The 14,843-nt window shown below is 35.0% G+C and overlaps 1 protein-coding gene across 7 annotated transcripts in view; it reads left to right on the top strand.

The window, feature by feature from the left end:
- Positions 1-14,843, top strand: part of CAMK2D (calcium/calmodulin dependent protein kinase II delta) — a 292,607-nt gene that overhangs the window by 85,428 nt on the left and 192,336 nt on the right. For all 7 annotated transcript variants that reach the window (XM_060105286.1, XM_060105268.1, XM_060105279.1 and 4 more), the window contains exon 3: positions 9,297-9,356. In XM_060105286.1, the coding sequence (XP_059961269.1) occupies positions 9,297-9,356 (60 nt within the window). The remainder of the gene's footprint in view (positions 1-9,296; positions 9,357-14,843) is intronic.

Genomic DNA, 14,843 nt, shown 5'->3' with positions numbered 1-14,843 from the left:
GCAGGCTCAGCGGCCATGGCTCACGGGCCCAGCCGCTCCGCGGCATATGGGATCCTCCCAGACCGGGGCACGAACCCGTATCCCCTGCATCGGCAGGCGGACTCTCAACCACTTGCGCCACCAGGGAGGCCCTAATATACTTTTTAATGTATCCTTTAGGAATCTAGTTCTCTTAAAGTTGGACAGATTTTTAATAATAATAATGATGATACTGTGATTTATTGATTTCCTACTTTGTTCCAAATACAGTGCTTGATGCTAGATATTTTATGCCCATTTGATAGAGAATCTTTTGAGAGGCCAGGGAACTTTGGCAACCAGATAGCAACTCTTGTCTGCTCTGCTCTGAAACCTGAGATCTTCTTCTCCCTCCAGGATATTAGTGGGCAGCAGAAGTGATGGGAAGTGACCAATACCTGGTGTCAGAAAGAATCTAGGTCAAATACATAGTTTAAAAAATCAATTTTATGGTATCGATTAAACATAGTTCAAAATAAATGGGTAATGTGAAAGTATAATATTTAATTATGAACTTAAAAACATTTTGTTAAATGAATATGACAGCTTTAAATCCATATACATCATGCTCAGGTTTTATAATGAAGTGAACCTTTAAATAGTTCCTTTTAACTTAGTGTGGTTTTAAATATGACCTACTTAAGTGGACAGAATTTATATTCCTAACAGAGGAAGGCCTCATTTAGCTAGAAGTAATTTCTCTAACAAGAAAAATGTATTCAGAATCTACTCCCAAGACCTCCAGGAATACGACTTCTATCTAAGTATCCATATTATTATAGCTCTCCAGAATCCATATACTAAAGATTGTACCTTTTATTCAGAGAAGATCTCTTCAGGTACTCACTGCCAGGTTACTTGTGGTGGTTTTATATTTTTATATCCTTGTTGGAGAAACTCAAAGCAATAAGAGATGGCAGCAAAAAAGTGTGAAGAAATAGAAAAGGTATAATAAACAGTTGCAGCAATGCAAAACGTGCAGTGGTTTATATCCGTGTTGTTGAATCTTCGCTCTTCTGAGAATGGATAACCAGCCAGGTTTGGTTTTAGAGGGGGAAGAGGAGAGTCTCTTACTTGAGACTGTGGTTGCTTAGAAACTGAACAAATGTGAAAAAAGGTTGAGAATCAAGTTGGGCTTGTTGTAGTGCAGAAGAGAGAGAAGCAGGATTCACATACGTAGATCTGAGGCATTGACCTCAAATTGGAGCATTGGGCCAGGGGAGAACCAAGGAGATAGGAGCAGGGAAGGCAGCAGCTTAAGCTGGGAAGCCCAAAGGCCAGCAGAATAAAAAGTAATGATGGAATTGGATTTTAAACTTTCCATTTTTATGGGCCTCAGAGGTGACTCCTCCATAATTTCTATGTAAGATGATTTTAGGGGTGGGGGTGTTTGTAGGAAGGGGGAGCTAGAAGAGTTAAACCCTCTTGGGTGTAGCAAACCCATGTCTTCCTTAGGCTGTATGTTTACACGTTTGTGTGAACGTGCGTGTGTGTGTGTGTGTGTGTGTGTGTTGTTGTGGAGGGAGAGGTGGTAAGTGACCAATTATGACGGAAGGCCAAACCCCTCCCCTGCCCAAACCATCCATCGGCATAGCCTGTGCTGGCAAGGTCATTCCACATGCGGGGACGGGGCCAGATTGGGACACAGGGCAGCGACATGTGGGCTTTCACACCCCAGCAGTCTCTGAGGGCTTCACTGAAATACTGCAGAGTAATAATGGAAGCTAATAATGATGACCCTATGATGTCAAAAACATTAAATTATATGTCATCTATGTAAGAAAGCAATGACTATTAGATCGCCCCCACCTAACACACACACACTCAAGAGGTTAACATTTTAAAGCTTTATCATTTGGGGGGGTAGTTACTTTTCAAATTTACTTACTGATAAAAGCTCATTCCCTGAGGCTGCCAGATAAATAAGTTGTTGCTTTAGGTAGCTTTAATGATACTCATTGCTTTTCGAAGGTGATTCAAGGCTAGCTCTTTAATTTCACTTGTGATCAGAGTTATTTTGCATAAAGATTAAAATTTGACTTGGAACAGGAGTGAAGGATTTATTTTATTAGGTCCAAATTCACATTTTTTACCTCACTTGAAATAAAATATCTTATTAAGTATCAAAAAGTACCTTAAAGGTGGAAAGAAAGAACATTTTCTCAAAATTCTCAGAAACTTTTTTAAAATCTAGAGTTCTCTGTACTGGGTAATACTATCCCCCACTGATTCTTTGTCAAAACTGAACAATAATATATTTTCCTTAAGGCATTTTTATACGGTAAGTCTTCAACCATATATTGCTAACAGCATGTAGTTTATCAGGCCTGACAAGATTGCAGCTTGACGAGTTATACTTTTATTCATATAACATTGTGAACTTGAGCTTCAAAGGAAGAATAAAGCCAAACTATTATAGGTTGAGTACTTTAATAAATATTAAATGATAGATGAAGCTGGTCCTACACTAGCTTAGGGTGTGTGGATAATAAAAGAAAATCTTCAAATGGTGATACACAGTATTATGGATGTCTTTCTTGCCTTTTGTAATCTGTCTTTGCCTCTTACCATTGTAGTTGTAAGTGCTGGGAATGATGAGGTAGGGTGTATGATTTTTTTTGCCCACTGAATTAAAAGTAGAGGAAATTTAAATGTAAAACTAATTTTTCTCTTTAGCAGGATAAATACAGAAGTGCGCTTTGGTAATAATAGGCACTTCATCACTCCTCCTCACCTACCTACTCCCTCCAAAGTCGTGAACTTGATGTTGAATGTGAAGCACACCAAGCAATATACATTTCCATTTAATGAAAACTTTAGTTCTGTCATCATGTTTGAGATGTCACAACATGCCCTGATGGAAGAGTGCAGAATGCCTTATGTTTCATAGGAGATCACTAAGTGATGTGATTGTATGGAAGAAAAAGTAAGTGAAGCTGGGTATCAGAGAGAAGCTCATGCAAACCCCAGTCCTCATAGTCAGATGTGGCACACACCCTCTAAGATGGCACTGATGGTCCTTGCTTCCTGCTATTCCTGCCTTTCTGTAATTACTTCCCCCTTAAAAGTGGGCCAGCTTAGTGACTCGCTTCTAACCAAGCACATATGGCAAGTGTGATATCGGTCACTTCCTGGGGTTAGGCTAGATGGATAGGACCTTCCCTTTTGCTAGCTGACTCTCTCTTTCCCTTGTTAGCTTTGATGAAGCAACTTTCCATGTTGGCACATGGCAAGGAAGTGAGGGCAGCCAGCGGCCAACCAGGAACTAAGACCCTCAGCTCAACAACCCTTGAGGAACTAAATACTGCCTCCAACTATGTGGGCTCAGAAGCAGATCCTTCCCAGTTAAGACTTCCGATGAGACCCCAACCCTGGCTGACGCCTTCACTGCAGCCTTGTGAGAGACCCTAAGGCAAAGGGCTCAGTTAAAGTATGCCCAGGTTCCTGACTCACAGAAAACACAAGATTAAAAACACGTATTGTTTTAAGCTTCTAAGTTTGTAGTAATTTTTAATACAACGATAGAAAACTAATATTTAGGTCTATTAGTTAGCTAGAGGTTGCCATAACAAAGTACCACAGATGAGGTGGCTTGAACGACAGAAATTTATTTTCTCACATTATGGAGGCTAGAAATCCAAGATCAGGTGTTGGCAGGGTTGGTTTCTTCTGAGGCCTCTCTGTTTAGCTTGTAGATGGCTGTCTTCTCCCTGTGTCTTCACATGGCATGTCAGTGTCCTAAACTCTTTAACTCTGTTTCTTTTAAGGACACCAGTCATATGGCATCAGGGCCTACCTTAATGACCTCATTCTAACTTAATTACCCCCTTTAAAGATGCTATCTCCAAATACAGTCTCATTCTGGGGTACTGGGGGTTAGTTCAGCATATGAGTTTTACGGAGACACAGTCAGTCCATAAGAATAGGCTATATAAAATTATATAATTATGTTTATCTCTTTAGCTAAGACACTATACCACTCACTTATTATCCAAAGGTCTTTTGCTACCTTGTTTTTCTTTATTTTTCACATGATTATATATGTATTAGATGATGTATAGCTCACATGGTTTAGCATATATATTTGCATTTTCCTGTCTCCATAACAAAATTATAATTCCTCTAAGCATGTATTTTTCATATGCTTTACATAGGCTACTTTACAGTATTTAAGATGGTGTTAGATACATTTTCAAAATCTGGTTTAACATTTTGTGTTTATTTGTATATTTCTAAATAACAATATTCTAGAAGTAGCTTGTCTTAAGAATGAAGACTGTTGGCAGGGCAGGAATAAAGATGTAGACATAGAGAATGGACTGGAGGACGCTGAGGGGAAACTGGAAGCTGGGGTGAAGTGAGAGTAGCATCGACATATATACACTACCGAATGTAAAATAGTTAGCTAGTGGGAAGCAGCGGCATAGCACAGGGAGATCACCTCGGTGGTTTGCAATGACCTAGAGAGGTGGGATAGGGAGGGTGGGAGGGAGGTTCAAGAGGGAGGGGATATGTATGCATATGGCTGATTCACTTTGTTGTACAACAGAAACTGACACAGTATTGTGAAGCAATTATACTCCAATAAAGATCTATTTAAAAAAATAAAAATAAAAAAGATTTTCAGAAATAAAGAATAAGCTTTGGGGATCCCAGAGGGAGTAAGACACAGCACCCACCCTTAAAGAATTTATGCCCTCATGAGGAAGCTATAAGGGCTTTCCTTCCGTGAAATTTGAGGTCATTCCAAAATATTTTGCAGACTGTGGAAGGAAAGGGTCTGACTCTCAATGATTTAACAAACATGGATACCATTAAAATATTTGACTTCTTAAAAAAAAAAAAAATGAAGACTGTTAAAACAATAAGGGGTTTGAAGAATTTATATTTATTTGAAGTACTTGTAGTTCTAGGTGGTAAGGCCAGAGAATATCTGTCTTTATATTTGGTAATCCAGGTATAATGGATATACTGTTAGATCCTATCCAATGCTATGCTGATTCTTTAAAACACTATTTCTTTTTGAGCTATCTATAACACTATATATGTTTAAAATATTTTCCTAAATTGTCAAAAAAATAAGTATTATTATGAAGTAGTTCTTTATAATGTATACCAGTGGTTCTCAAAGTGTGGCCCACAGACCCAGGAGTCCCCAAAACCCTCTTAGGGGATCTACAAGGTCAAAACTATTTTCATAATAAAACTAAGACATTATCTGCCCTTTTTTTGGTATGCGTTGACATGTATACATATTACGCAAAAGAAATAGTGCATAAAATTGACGAGGCCTTTGCATGAATCAAGGCATTGACATCAAACTATACTATTTGACTCTTATTTTTCAACAACATGCACTCATAGACCAAAAAAAAACCCTCATTTCACTTAAAATTGTCCTTGATGAACCAATTAAAATTATTACTGTTATTAATTCTTGACCTTCCATCACACATCTCTGGAACATTCTGCATGACTCAGTGGGAAGAATGCACAAAACACCTCTATTCCATATTGAAGTACAATGATTACCTCAAGGAAAAACCCCTGCACAGTTATTTGAGTTGGGAGCTGAATTAGCTGTTTCTTCATGGAACACCATTTTTATTTGAAATAACAACGGAACAGCTAGCTACGATTATTCAGATTTAGGTTTTCGACAGACATTTTCTCAAAAATGAACAAAGTGAGCCTATCACTTCAAGGAAAACAACGGATAGCATTTATTGCCAATAACAAAGTTCAAGCTTTCAAACAAAAATTAAAATTTTGGAAAACTTGTATCTGCCCGTGAGAACTACACTCATTCCCAAATTTAAAGAATTTTCTGATGAGATTAATGGTGATATTAACCGTTGTTACTTTTCTGATAGTGTGTAATGAAATGTGTCAGCAAAAACTATGTAACATACTGAACCAATATTTTCCAGATGACCACTGCATCATATTTTTAAATTATGCCTGAATAAAAGACTCAAAGTGCAAGAAAGAACAATAGATTTTAATGTAGCAGGGTAAAATTTTATTACATTGGACAATATACAGTGTTGAAAATGAATTTGATTTAAAATTTATAACTTCATTGATATGATTCATAAAGTTTATTGATAAGGTTTCAGGTTTCACATTGCAACTAACCTTTAAGAAACTACCATTCATGGAGTTTTGGTATAATATTAAAGAATAACATCCATAATTATCTGAAAAAGCTATTATGACACTTCTTCTTTGTCCAACTATATAACCTTGTGAGTCAGATTCTCTTCATATACACAACATATTGCAGCATATTGAATATAGAAGCAAACATGAGAATACAGATGTCTATTAAGCCAGACATCAAAGAGATTGGAAAAATTTAACAGTGCCACTCTTCTCACTTTTTTTGGAGGGGAGAGGGGAATATAGTATTTTTCATGAAAAATATGTTACTGTGCTGGAGTTGGAAAATCAGCATTTTGCTGCCATCATAATAAAGACTGTTTCAGGCAAGAATCATCACTGATGCTAAATCTAGGGGGAAATTTTTATAAAGAGCAAGATGTTTTCATGGTCTTAAAACATCTTCCCACATACTTGTTAGTTATAAAGGAAAATTAAAAAGATAATTATTTAGCAAAGAAATTCAACAGCACCTTGACCTGTGATCCAAGTTATCATCACTTTTGAGGAGCAGGTGGACAATGTGTATCTCCAGATGTGACAGCCTAGAAGGATAATGTTCTAGCTGAGAACACATGTTGTAGCTGCAAACACATAGCCTTAATCAAATCATGAGTAAACATTTGGCAAAACCAAGATGAGAAATATTCTCTTTAAAAAATAGACATGATGGTATTCTTCAAAAATGTCAGGTCATAAAAGGCAAAGGGAATCTGTGGAAAATATTCCAGATTAAAGGAGCTAAAGAGAAATGAAAACTAAATGCTGTATCTGACCCTAGACTGGATCCTGCATTAAAAGGAGAAAAATGCTATAAAGGACATCATTGGGTTAAATTGAGAAAATTGTAGTGTGGATGGTAAATTATTTTTTTAATGTTAAATTTGCTGAAGTTGATAACTGTACTATGATTGTAAGAGAATATCACAATTCTTAGTAATACACACTGAAATTTTAGGGGTAAAGGACCTTGATGTTTATAACTTACCTTCAACTGGTTCATTAAAAATTATTTTGGATATAAATATAAACATGTATTTATATATACACGTGTGTCAATTAGATAAACATATGTATACATATATACAAACATATACAGGGAGTGAGAGAGAGTGTAAATAATGTAAAAAATGGGTAAAATGTTAATAATGTGTCTGAATAAGCAGTACACAGGTATTTCTTGTAATACGCTTTTTTAAAAATTAATTTTTATTTGAGTATAGTTGCTTTACAATGTTGTGTTAGTTTCTACTGTACAGCAAAATGAATCAGATATATATATATATATATATATATATATATATATATATATATATCCCCTCTTTTATGGATTTCCTTCCCATTTAGGTCACGACAGTACATTAAGTAGAGTTCCCTGTGCTGTACAGTATGTTCTCATTAGTTACCTATTTTATACATAGTATCATAATGTATATGTGAAAAAAATAATAATGTATATGTGTCAATCCCAATCTCCCAATTCCCCCCCCTTGGTATCCATACATTTGTTCTCTACATCTGTGTCTCTATTTCTGCTTTGCAAATAAGATCACCTATACCATTTTTCTAGATTCCACATATATGCGTTAATAGATGATGTTTGTTTTTCTCTTTCTGACTTAACTTCACTCTGTATGACACTCTCTACACTCTGTATGACACTCTCTAGGTACATCCACATCTCTACAAATGACTCAATTTCATTCCTTTTTATGGCTGAGTAATATTCCATTGCATATATGTGCCACATCTTCTTTATCCATTCCTCTGTTGATGGACATTTAGTTTGCTTCCATGTCCTGGCTATTGTAAATAGTGCTGCAATGAATATTGTGGTGCATGTTGTACTATTCTTATTCTTTAAATTTTCTGTAAGTTTCAGTTATTTCCAAATAAAAGTTTAAAGTTAAATGCAGTCACTTATGTTAATGTAATGGTTCATTATTGTTTTTAAGTGAATTTATGAATATATGTTTAAAGTTTGCCTCAATTTTATTTCTAATAAACTAAAGTAAACATTAATAGATCTAATCCGCATAAACAAAAGCTTCGGAGGTGTCCTTGATAATTTTTAAGAGTGTTAAGGGATTCTGAGACCACAGAGTTTGAGGACCATTGGCATAAACTGTGTGGGTGGTTAAGTAGGTGCCCCCCTCATTCTCTTAAGGCTGTTTTATGACACTAGTTAATGAGAGCAGATTTGGTAGATGCCACTTATGAATATTATAATCTTAACCTCTCTCTGCCTTAGTTTTTGCACTTGTAAAGTAGGGATAATAATATTGCCTATCTTAGAGGGCTATTGTAAGGTTTAAATCATTTCCTCTATGTAAAGGCTTTCAATAAGGACCACACTCTACAGTACTGTTCTTATTGGCAACATGTATTTCTGTGGTGTTCTTGCCTCTCTCTGCCATTTATTTTGTGTTTTGGCTAGTGATTTTGGTTATAATTATGTGCATGTGAACTACTACAAAGAAACCAAGAAGAGTATCAGATGGTTTTTTAAATGCAACTTTACAGTAGTCTGTGCCCCTTTAAGGAAATGGTTAGGGAAACAGAGCAGGGTGGAGATGAGCAAGCAGTTTGGTGTTTGGGGAGTTCTTGGTATATGGAAAAGCATCATACGTCTAGGAAGTTGTATTGAAAATTGTGGGAAGAGTAATTGATAGAAAATATGACTGGACAGGGAACACTTTGTTGTTAGGGATTAACCGTATTTAGCACTGGTTCCATTGGCATTCCACTTGCCAGATAGGTATCCTTTGCTTAAATGTGTATGTCTATATTGGCATATTTAAGTTGTTGTAACAGTATATACCTAGAGTAGGAGTAAGAAAGAATACTATTGTTTTGTGCCATTTTTACTGTTTTCCCCAGCAAAAGTCTAAATTCAGCTCTGTTTTATACCTCATTCTATCAAGCTTCAAGCCAATAAAAAATAATTATATTGTTGAACTATTGTGTTCACCTAATTCCAGATTCAAATGATGACTTAAAAAAAAAGAAACCAAAGGATAAGTAAATGTGAAGGCTTTATGTCATTTTGATATACTGTTTATTGTCATTTAATCTCTTGCTAAATGCTGTGATTTATTTTTCTATTTTTTTCATAGATCATCAGAAACTGGAAAGGGAAGCTAGAATCTGCCGTCTTTTGAAGCACCCCAATATTGGTAAGGAAATGTTTTCAGTATATTTTAAATATTAACTAAAATTTTGCATCATGTAATTTTACCATAATTTAAAAAATATTAATTTAATAAACTAGAATATTTGCAATTAACAAATAGGTTCCTAACTTTTGATCTTGTTACATTTGTTTCTTCAAAATTTTTAAAAGTTTTTCAAAAGATAACAGTTCTTTCATACAAACACTTTAAAAATAATATAAGCTATTACTAGTTGAATAGTGGTTTTATGTATCTTTAAGGATTGTTCAGCTGCTGCTACTGAAGTGCAGAGGGACAGAACTTAGGCCATTATATTAGTCGCCTAAGTTACTTTTCACCTATCCTGTAAAATGTTTACCTCATAATCATTGATACTATTCAAGAAACTAGTAAAATTGTTTTAGAATATTATCCCTCATGAATATAATAGCATGATAATGTTCAAAACTGAAAAATATTGATGAATCTAAAAAAATGCAAGAAAGAAACAAAGGAAAGAAGAAGCTATATTCTGTGACAATAGTTTTATTTTCGAAAAATGTTACCGTCCCACCTCTGTCAGTTCTACTGTCAGCCAAAGTATTTCTGACATGCAAGGTGTGAGAGAGGGAGTAATCATGCAGTAGAATTAGCAAAATCATTCACTGAGAAGGTTTATATTTCTCTATTTTTATGTATAGGACCATTCAGTGTCTATTCTTTCTATGAAGAAAGTCTATGAAGATTTTAGTATCCTGAATTTTGTGGGTTACTTAAATAGACACTAACAAGTAAATCAGATGCATTAACAAACTAGCAGCTGTCTAATAAGAGCCTTCTGGTTTAGAGAGAAAACAAAACAACCTCTGAAATGTAAATAAACCTTTTTATAAGTATTTTACCCTGATAAAAGTCTATGGCATTTCTTGGTTGGCTGTATTATTTTCCTAGGGCTGCCATAACAAAGTACCACGCACTGGGTAGATTAAACAGAGAAATGTATTTTCTCATAATTCTGGAAACAAGAAGTCTGAGGTCAAGGTGTAAGGAGGGTTGGTTTCTTCTGAGACCTCTCTCCTTGTCTAGTAGGTGGCCATCTTCTACTTGTGCTTTTACATGGTCTTCCTTCTGTATGATGTCTCTTTTTAAATTTCTTCTTCGTGTAAGGGCACTAATCATATTGGATTAGGGTCCATCCTAATGACCTCATTTTAACTTAACTATTCTTTTAAAGACCCTAGCTCCAAATATAGTCCCATGCTGAGGTACTGGGAGTTACAATTTCAACATGAATTTTGGAGGGACACAATTCAGCCCATAATATTGGCTAAAGAGAAATTATACAATAATGACCCACTATAGTTCAAAGAGTGCTTTCCTTGCTCAGGTTTAAGATAAAATGCAATCTTAGTTTACTGAACTTGTTATTCTTATGAAGGAGAGGTTTTTTTTTGCTTGTTTGTTTTGTTTTTAATCAGGATCCTTCTATGAAACTCAATTTTTTAAAATAAATTTATTTTATTTATTTTTGGCTGCATTGGGTCTTCGTTGCTGTGTGCGGGCTTTCTCTAGTTGTGGCGAGTGGGGGCTACTCTTTGTTGTAGTGTGCAGGCTTCTCACTTTGGTGGCTTCTCTTGTTGTGGAGCATGGGCTCTATGTGTGTGGACTTCAATAGTTGTGTCTTGTGGGCTCTAGAGCGCAGGCTCAGTAATTGTGGTGCACAGGCTTAGTTGCTCTGCAACATGGGGGTTCTTCCCGGACCAGGGCTCGAACCCATGTCCCCTGCATTGGCAGGCGGATTCTTAACCACTGCACCACCAGGGAAGCCCCGACAAGACAAATTTTAAAAGCTATTCTTTAAATTGTAGAAAAAGAATCAGGACAGGACACTTATGGGATGATGGATTCTAAGGTCAGATGAACCCTCAGGTGGGCATGTGTATTTTAAACAACCTATGCTCATAACTTATTTTAATATAGTATATTCAGGAATACCAATTTAGAGTTTGGAGATAACTTTTGGAAGTGCAATTTAGAGTTCAATTATAACACATATTTCTAGCATTTTATAATTCTTGCTGTGGTTTAGTTTGATAGAAAAATTGTCACTTTAGGTAAGGTAGTGCTATATTCTCATTATTTTTAAGTTTGAAAATAGGAATTTATTTTCTTTAAAAAATGCTCCAAAGGTAGAAGCGTTTGCTCTTGAATTTGATTTATAGTGCATCTGCTTAATAAAAACAACCGCATCTCTGAGGAACTTGCCATGGAGTGATTACTGTGTCAGGTTACTGTTTGATATGTTAATTTTGTTGATTGTTTAGTTTAAAAGGCTAATGGACAGTGTTGAAGGAAAGGAAATAGATATATACAGTAATATGACTTGAATTCTTCTGTTAAAATATCTTTTCACATTTTGTATTTCAGTGGTCATTTACAATATGTTGTCTATGAAATGACAGAAAAATTATTTGGTAGGATTTTGTTCACACTATTGAAGTTCAGTAGTTCACTGTTCAAAGATTACTTTCAATTTTCAATAACAGGTATATTGTGTAAGAGTTTTAACCAAAGGCTTAGAATAAGAAGAAAAATTTCTATAGCCTACAAAATTACTCTCCAAGGAAGATGGCAGTAATTTTTGTGAATCCATTATTTTGATGTATAGGAAATCTTGTCTTTCATTCATTCTGTTCAGAAAATGAATAATTGTACTTACAAATATTTAATTGGAATCTTACATTATGTAAACAGTTCCCCTGTAGAGATATTCACAATTATAATTCCCTTGAGTATCAGTGGTTTTGAATATTCAGATGAATTTGGGTTGGATTACTTGTAAAAAAAAAAAAAAAGAACAGTGCTTTAATTGTTAATCTGTTTTGTATTAAGAGCAAAACTCTTACTTTAAAATCAAAGTGGTGAAACAGTATTTTATATTTTGATTAGCTCTGAAAATAACTTAAAAATTATTAAAAGATACTGATTTAATTTCTTCCTATCCATTATTTTTTCTTCTAATTTCTTAATCATTACATGAGTTTTTTACATCATTTGATTTTAGAATTAAAAAGTTATAGCAGTCTGGATACACATAAAATGAAACAAGATGAGCAAAATAAAATATATATGATTTGTGATTTCCAATGATTAGCATTAAGCACTGATTGAGTTGAACAGTGCTAACTGTTGCAGTTAAAATACTGAAATACTACAGAGATGAATGAGACATAGTCCTTAACCACAAGGAGTTTACAGTTTAGGACGGCAGATTGTGATGTATGAAACTAAAATACAAGGTGGTTACATACTATAATGAAATTCTTACTGAGTGCCATGAGAGCACTAAGGAATAAACTAAGAAGTTTAACTGAAATATGTTGGGTAATGAACAGAATTTTGCCATAAAGGAGTATGGATTGGACTCGATAGCATTATGGAAAAAAACATCAAAAGGAAAGATCAGATATAAACGTCTTTGTCACACTTGAAGAATGATAGAAAGTCTGGAGTGATTGGAGTATAATTTTTGTGTTGGCCTTCAAGTTTGATTGGGAGTAATAGTGGAGAGTCTTGACTTTCCGTGTCAAGGAATTTTATTGCTAATCTGTAGAAATAGGAAATTATTAAAGCTTAATTTAGTTGACACACATGATTATATCAGTTTCCCCGAAAGACAAATTTGGTAATAATAAGCATAATTGTTCAGAGTCAGGAGAAACTCGTGTTGAAAAAGCATTTAAAAGTCTTTTGAATTAACTTATGTATAAGACATGATGAGTTCGTAAACTATGGTAATGGGAGCAGAGAAGACAGAAAGGGCAAAGATACCGGAGACATTGTGAAGGTAGAATCAGACCATCTTGGGCAGCAGTTATATTGTGGTGAGTGGGATAGAAGGAGGTTCCTCTGAGGTGTCTGTTTTGAGTGACTAGAGAAATATTGATTCCTTTAAGAATAGAGAAAACAGGAAAAGAAACTTGGAAGAAATTAGAAATTTAGTTGAATATGAGAACATGAACTTTTTTTAAAAGATTGGAAAATATCTCTTTTGGGGGACCATGGACAAAAAAAAAATAGAAATAGCAAACACCACCACCTAAAACCCTGATCATTCACTTTTTTGCCAGAAATTCTAAGTCTCTAACCACTTGGGCATTCCTCTTCAGGATGGAAGTGGTTGGCAGTGATTATGATCATCCCTCTTAGACCAGTACTTGAATGCAGCTAGACTCTTGGTTTTGGGTCCTTGTTTATATAGAGGAAGTCTAGATAGTCAGATTCTGCTCAAAGTGTCTTCTGAACAAGCAAGATAGTCTCTGCACAAACTCCATCACCTAACTGTGGTTTAGCATTTCTAGGGTGTTCTTTTTCCCGTGGTCTCTCAACCAGAGTAAGGCTCACTTCTCACTAGTCTCTCGTGCCTTAGCCAAACATGTATCTTTTCTGACTCAGTACCTTAATTACTTTAATTTGCATGTATCTTATCTGACTTATATGTGGGACACGACATAGAACTCTAGAGAATGTGAATACGTATTTTGGAGACACGTCGGGATAGTGAGAGTGGATAAACACATCTAGCAGTAGGAGGATTGTGAAGGGTACAAAAGACAAATGATGACAAGTGCCTACTTGTAAAGAGCATGAAACGCCTTTTTTTTTAAGAGCTATAATAACAATAGTTTTCTTAGATTATTTTTATTTTCAGTGTACTTTAAGATACATTTTTATATAAAATAGCTAATTTTTTTCTAGATAAATAAAAGGAAACTATATTTTGGGGACAAAATATTTGGAATTGTACAAAAAAGCAATATTGACTTTTTTCACTTTTAACAATAATAGTTCAACTGTGTTGATTTTAGGTAGACTTACATCAACTTTTACTCTTATAAGTACCAAGACTATGTTTTATTAACAGGCTTAATTTTATTGGAGCTATAATGAAGTTTTAATATTGAAGATCAGAAGTTTTCTTCAGCCAATTGCTATTCCCCAATTTCTCACTTAAATTTCTCACTGGTAATTCCAATTATATACTTAAATTTATTTGTTAGGAACTTTCCAACAGAAGAACTCTGATGAAACATGGTTTTCAAATGTCGTTCTCATATGTGTAGATTATTCCAGTGACCTTTTCTTTTGATATTCCATATATAAATCTGCCTTTCAAAATTAAATTACATCTCCTGGTCACTTTTCTAATAATACAGTCATAATATGGACAAGAGAAATAAGATAAGGCCATTTTTCCCCACCAGAAAGCCAAAGAATCAATGATTTATAATCACTGAATTTCAACCTGGGGTGATTTTGTCACCTTCACTGTCTCTTTCTCCTGGGGCAGTTTAGCAGTGTGCGTTTTGTTGTCACAACTGAGGGTGCCCATCCGGCATCAGTTGAGTGGAGGCCACAGATGCTGCTAAACATCCTACAATGCAAAAGACAGCCCCTCACAATAATGAATTATTTGGTCCAACAAGTTAATAGTGCTGAGATTGAAAAACT

The sequence above is a fragment of the Mesoplodon densirostris genome, chromosome 1, assembly GCF_025265405.1.
Source record: "Mesoplodon densirostris isolate mMesDen1 chromosome 1, mMesDen1 primary haplotype, whole genome shotgun sequence".
Classification (NCBI taxonomy): Eukaryota; Metazoa; Chordata; class Mammalia; order Artiodactyla; family Ziphiidae; genus Mesoplodon; species Mesoplodon densirostris.
Note: the sequence above shows the minus strand (reverse complement) of the source record. Positions and strands in the feature narration are given on the sequence as shown.